Source organism: Thermothelomyces heterothallicus (genome assembly GCF_042370625.1).
Source record: "Thermothelomyces heterothallicus CBS 202.75 unplaced genomic scaffold P884_scaffold_18, whole genome shotgun sequence".
Taxonomy (NCBI): domain Eukaryota; kingdom Fungi; phylum Ascomycota; class Sordariomycetes; order Sordariales; family Chaetomiaceae; genus Thermothelomyces; species Thermothelomyces heterothallicus.
Genome location: NW_027192579.1, coordinates 24001 through 30000, shown reverse-complemented (window position 1 = coordinate 30000; position 6000 = coordinate 24001). Strand labels below are relative to the sequence as shown.

Genomic DNA, 6000 nt, shown 5'->3' with positions numbered 1-6000 from the left:
AGTTCTCCTGCCTCATGTGCACGATGGTGCCCTTGACCGTAAAGTAGTCGGTCTTGTCCACCCCGAGGTTCTCGTTCTTGATCTGGGCGATCCACTTGGTGTCGTCCTTGCGGCCGGTGGCGGCGCCGACCGACGAGAGGTTGCTGTGCGTCGCAAACGTGTTGTTCCTCCCCTGCGCTTCGTACCAGCCCTTGAGCTTGTGGGCTTCGGGAATGTCCGGGTCGATCGCCATCGTGCCCGACGACAGGAGTGACAGACTGCGCCCGCCAAAGTCGCTGACCCTCGTGCCCTTGCAGGCGATGACGGATTCCGGGCTGGCATCAAACTCCCTGGCCGTCTTGCCCCATATCGTCACCCTCACCGAGTAGCCCGTGTCGTCGACGAGTGTCAGCTCGCGCTTGTCGTAGGGCTTCTGCGTCGTCTTGGACGTGATTTGCTCCAGCTCGTTGACCTCCTTGAGCACGCCAATGACGTCGACGGTCGCGTCCTTCTCGACCCCTTGCAGCTCCTGGATGGTGCAGAAGTTGAAGCGCACTTGTGGTACCGAGCTCTGGTCGTCGGCCCTCTCGATGACCGTGCCGCTCTCCAGCATCAGCTCGTAGTCGTTGGCGAGATTGCTGAACTGCTTCTTGGCCAGCTGCACCTTGCAGGGCGTCGAGATGTAGTAGACCGAGCCCTCCTGCAGCAGGTCGTAGAACTGGTCGACCTCCTGGTTGAAGGCCGTCGCCCTGATCTCGCCGCTCTCGTCCAGCAGGTTAACGCTGAAGAGCTTGCCCTCGCTGTGGGCCTTGTGCCACGTCCTGATGTCCGACTTGCTCGTGACGCGGACCTTGATGGTCCACTTATTAGTGTACGGCGAGACGGCCTCGATCGGGTATATCGTGCTCGCCGCGTGCCCGCCGCTGCCGCTGCCGCTGCCGCCTCCCGTGCGGGACGCGACTTGCCGCTGAACCTGCGCCTTCGTCTCGTGAACCGCTGCCGGCTCGCTCTTGGCGCCGCCGTAGAAACCGGCGCCACCAATCGTGGTATTCTGCTGCTGCTCGCTCGGTGCGGCTTCCATGAGCTTGGGGTCACCGATCTTGTCCGGCGTGCCGAGATGCGTCATGACATCGAGGTCGAGGATGATCAAAATACTAAGGCGAGCCTGTAAGCACCGGTACGGCTCGAGAAGAAGGGGGTGCCGCGGCACCCGACGCACCTCTTTCCCTTGACGGACTGGGCCTGGTATTGCTTCACGCGGACGATGGAGCCTTTCTGCAGCAGGCCGTCGTGCACCACATGGTTCGCCTGAGTGGCCAGCATGCACTGCACGTAGTTGCGGATGTCGCTGAGGACGATGCGGTACCTCTCGGGTCCAGGGACTCCGGGGTTCTTATTCTCGAGAAACTTGATATGAAGACATTGCAGCACCGGGACGGGGAACTGGACAGCAGCACGCTCGCGGTCGCAGAAAATGGCCCTGGCTCTCATGTCAGAAGGTACCTCCCCAAGATAGGGAGGGAGGTAGATAAGGTCGATTTGACCCTGTCGACTTACTCTATCGCGCCTTGGGTGATTTCTGCTTCTGCCATCGTGTATCGATTGTCGATGCTTCAGTATGTGTGGGGACTGAATAGATCTGGTCCAGACGAAGGCAGAAGTCGGTTTGTTTGAGCGGTGCGCTTATGCAGAGTCACAGAGGGGCCCGCGTTGGGCCCGCGCGCAGAACGCGTCGAGGGGCACGGGTTTAATGGGCCCACTATCCGTACGGGCGCGTACGGTACTAGGGGTAGGTATTGCACTGTGCTTGTCACTGTCATGTATTAACAATGAACCAGCTTCACCACAGACAGCAGAGCCCCACTTTAAACTCTCAGAATGCTTCCTTCGTGTGTTGAACAGGCTTTTTCAATCCGGTCTGACACGCAATACGCTACGCCAACTTCGAGGCACCATGTTGGGTGTCGTCGTCGTAAACATAGCAACAGCTTAAAAATCAAGTTTTCCCCGTCTCTCAAAAAACTTCTTGCATATGCAATCGCCTCGTGAACGATCTGCAAGTCCAGCTTTCGTAGCCATTGGTGGGGAAAGCAGTCTCCCCGCTATGTCGGTGAGGAGAAGGGAGGAGCTTTTAACAACAGACTTATCGCCGTTTCCCTTTTCATTCTGAGCAAACCCAATCGCTTTTCACTCACGTTAGCTTCTTTTAACCTATTACCATATCCTTTATTTTTCGCGTCGAGAAGTGGTTACTAGTTTAAATATCCTGGTCATCGCTGGATTCATTCAGCCCATTCAGCCCACTCAACCCGCTCAGGAGCAAATCAAAAGACCTCCCCCTCCCTCCCTTTTCGCACTATCTACGACCCCCCTTTCCCTTCATTCCCTCCGAGTCAGTCAATCTACAACTTTAAACACAGGGCTACATACACCATGCCTCCCCCGATCATCGACTCCCACATCCACCTCTACCCCTCCTCCGAGGTGTCTTCGCTTGCCTGGTGCACCCCCGACCACCCGCTCGCGGGGCAGCGCTCGGTTAGCGAGTTCCTCGCCGCCGCCACCACCGGTTCGTCGTCGTCGTCGTCGTCGTCGCCGGCGGACCCCTCTGGTGGTGGTGGTGGTGGGGTCCCCCTGGCGGGATTCGTGGTGGTCGAGGTGGACCGCAAGAACGACGGCTCGCGGGACTGGGCCGGGCCGCTGCAGGAGGTGGCGTGGATGCGGCGGCTGGTGACGGGCCAGCCGCGACCGGGCGAGGGCCACTCGGCCGAGGACGCCCGGCTGTGCCTGGGTCTGGTGCCGTGGGCGCCGGTGGCGAGCGGGCCGGCGGAGCTGGGGCGGTACCTGGAGGAGGCGGAGAAGGAGGCCGGACCGGAGACGTGGAGGCGGGTCAAGGGGTTCCGGTACCTGCTGCAGGACAAGGAGAACGGGGTCGCGCTGGAGGAGGGGTTCATCGAGGGCCTGAAGCTGCTGGGGAGGAAAGGGTTCGCCTTCGAGGTCGGCATCGATCAGCACCGGCGGGGGAGGGTGCAGCTGGAGCAGGCCGTCGAGATGATCGACCGGGCGCACGAGGGCGTCGAGGAAGAGGACAAGGTCGTCTTCATCTTGAGTACGTTTCACCGACTCCCCGGGGGGGGGGGCGCCTCCGATTGCAGTCAGCCCGCGTGACGTGGATTCGGTTTTTGTGTGGCTGACTCTCTGGCCGTCTAGATCACCTCTGCAAGCCTGACCTGACCATCATCAACCAGAACGATCCGTCCTACGTTGCGTGGTAAGTGTCATATATATATATATACTGATCACACTGGTGGCAGACTGTGCCCTCTTTACTGAGCTGTTCTGACGACGGAGCTAGGCGTACCGCCATGTTTACACTCAGCAAGTGCCGCAAAACCTACATGAAGCTGAGCGGTTGCTTTTCGGAGCTTCCGGACAAGCTTAAGGAGCGCTCGGCCGAGGACATATTTGCAGCCATCATGCCGTGGCTGGCAGTTGTCGTCGCCGCCTTCGGCCCGAGCAGGATCATGTTCGGCAGCGACTGGCCGGTCTGCACGGTGGGAGTCGGCGAAGATGCCTGGAAGAAGTGGCACAAGGTTGTCGACATGGTGTGCGACCTGGCAGGGTTGAGTGAGAGAGACCAGGAGATGCTCTGGAGCGGGACAGCGAAGCAAGCGTACAAGCTTGAGAGTTAGAGGAGCATTGCCCAGATCTGCCGCTCGGTTCCTCGACGACGATTCATCGTTCAACACAGGAGGAAAGAATGTGACAAAGAGGACACGCAGATCGCCGAAAGAATGGGGACCTATCCTGGTAGCAAAAGCTTGCCGACTAGCTCCCTTTGCATTGCGAAGCGAGGCAGGTCAGCTGCCTATGGACTCGTACGTGAACGGGGTGCGTACCGCCACGTCAGAGGAGGAGAGCATTGTTCTCGACGGGAGGAAAGGGGACGTCCTGCTTGCCTCTTTCTCAAGATGTCCTGCAGCAGGAATTGAATAGTCATTCCCAGAAAAATACCGGAGTGTTTTCCTGCTTGACGGCGGTCAGGAAGGCGAGGGCTGTCTTTACGGGACAGTTATCAGCTGCCACAATGCCCCTTCATGTTTAGCCGCTTCGCTCTCCTGCCCTCCTTTGAGTGGGCAAGCAGCAACTTCATCGACAAGCTTTGTACAACACAAATGACGCGGCGTTTCCTCGGAAGAGCACAGAGATAATCAACCACCGAACAAAGGATTGAATAATGATCGAGTCGGGGTCCCCCGATCAGAGCAGGTCAACGAGTACCTGACGAGAGAAGTCGGCATCTGCGTAGGCAACATAAAACGGCACCAGGGCCCCAACCACGGGAGCCGCGGGCAGCCTAGCTCCCGGCCAGGCTATAAATTCAGCCCCGAAACCAACCCTTTTAAAAGATGATGTTTTCATATTTCCTTTGTTTTAACTTTTTATTTTCTGTTATATTTTTTTTTGTTAGACAAGGTGAGCAGGCCAACAGATAGACCCGACCAATAATCATGGACCAACCGGGTTAACTGGCGGTTTCACAGCATCACTGTGCCGTTGCCCATCGCGACAAGCAAGCACCGAACCGATTTCATGTGCCGGCCGCCCCGGGGCAGCCCCCGGTCCGTTTGTAGGCCCCGTGAGTGGGCCAACAACGTGGTTCGAGCGAAAAAAAAAAAAAAAAAAAAAAAAAAAGGAGGGGTGGATATTATGGACTAAAGGAGGGCAAGTCCTTGCTTTGGCACGCAGTTTCCCCGGCATGAGAGGCGCGGTTGATTTACCCGGACATGAACGAGTCGCCCTGCCCTGTCGAGCCTCTCTGCCTCTGCTGCATCGACACAGCTCTTGGCTTCGTCCGGCCCCCCAGCTTGTGGTCACATCGTGGCGGAACAACAACACAACCCCCCAGCTCATTCTCCAACGGTCGCAGGGGTGAGCCAAGGGGTCCTTGAGGGAATCGACCGTTCCGCTCATTTTCTCCTGTCGATTTTTTTCGTCACCGAGCATTCACCGCGAGTTTCGCCGCGGATTGCGGATCTTTCGCTTTGGATTCATGCGACATCGTTACGCGGTGAGGAGAGCAGGGCCAGGGTATGTACACTAGTGTATGTACTATGTACTGTACATACGTACCTGTGCCTGACATGTGTTTAGACTACGCTAGTGAATCCGCCTCGGTGGTTGCATTTCCGGTTCTTTCTGCTGTCCTTTGTGGCCCGGCTTTTTCGTATCAGCCGTCGGGAGCAGGCGTGTTGACTATCAGACGCTCGTCTGTCGGCCGTGTCGGAAAGTGGCCCGCGGGACCGAGGCAGCTCGCCGTCAATATGAGCCACGATAAGACCATGGTTAGTGCTAAGGAATACACTGGGCGAAGCGAGTGGCCGATGGCTCACAGACACCGGAGCGAGGCAGGCTACCTTGATTTGGCGTCAGTGGCCGAGGAGATGAGCAGGCTAGTGCCGCTTCCTTGATTTCTAGTCCTTACAGTCTACTGGGCTGCTGGGCTGTGACCGCGAAAGAAATCACAGACTGGGATATGAAGTAACCCGTATTGCCCGGGGCAAACTGTCCCATTGACGCACAAAACAAGTCCAAAAAGCTGCAAAAAATATGACATCCAAAGCGTATGCCCAGCCGAAATGATCGTCATTTTGCTTTTGTTTTTTGTGCTTTTCTTCACCCATCCTCGCCATCGGCAAGGCGAAAAGAGTCACGCCACGTCGATTGGCTGATTCGCTCTGCGAGCCGCATTGCGCATGCGGTCAATCAAGCCGAGTGCAAACGGAAGCTCGATCTGCGTCTTGGCGCCCGCTCCCGGCAGCACGGAAAGTCTGGGGAACGGTGGGAAGCTCCGCTGCAAAGCAATCAAAGCTGATGAAGCTGATGAGAGATTCTCGTCATCGGTAGCATTCCCGCAAAACCTAAAAAAAAAAAAAATAATAATAAAACCCGGCCGAACTGAACATCGCCAGTCGGAAAATGGCGTTTGTTGTATTACTGGCGCGCCGTTTTCCGGCTCTT

At 57.2% G+C, this 6000-nt stretch overlaps 2 protein-coding genes across 2 annotated transcripts in view; one reads left to right on the top strand and one right to left on the bottom strand.

The window, feature by feature from the left end:
• Nucleotides 1-1641, bottom strand: part of P884DRAFT_286188 (uncharacterized protein) — a 2425-nt gene extending 784 nt beyond the window's left edge. Inside the window, exons 1-3 of the mRNA XM_069443814.1 lie at nucleotides 1537-1641; nucleotides 1199-1459; nucleotides 1-1133 (exon numbers count right to left, since the gene is read on the bottom strand). The exon at nucleotides 1-1133 is cut by the window's left edge and continues 331 nt beyond it. Of these exons, the coding sequence (XP_069295934.1) occupies nucleotides 1-1133; nucleotides 1199-1459; nucleotides 1537-1571 (1429 nt within the window). The 5' untranslated portion in view covers nucleotides 1572-1641. The remainder of the gene's footprint in view (nucleotides 1134-1198; nucleotides 1460-1536) is intronic.
• Nucleotides 1642-2412: 771 nt separating this feature from the next.
• Nucleotides 2413-3671, top strand: P884DRAFT_204984 (uncharacterized protein; the record flags this gene model as incomplete). The annotated part of the gene is made up of 3 exons (XM_069438614.1): nucleotides 2413-3088; nucleotides 3190-3250; nucleotides 3335-3671. 3 exons carry the CDS (start codon nucleotides 2413-2415, stop codon nucleotides 3669-3671), a joined length of 1074 nt encoding a protein of 357 aa, XP_069295933.1.
• Nucleotides 3672-6000: the final 2329 nt, after the last annotated feature.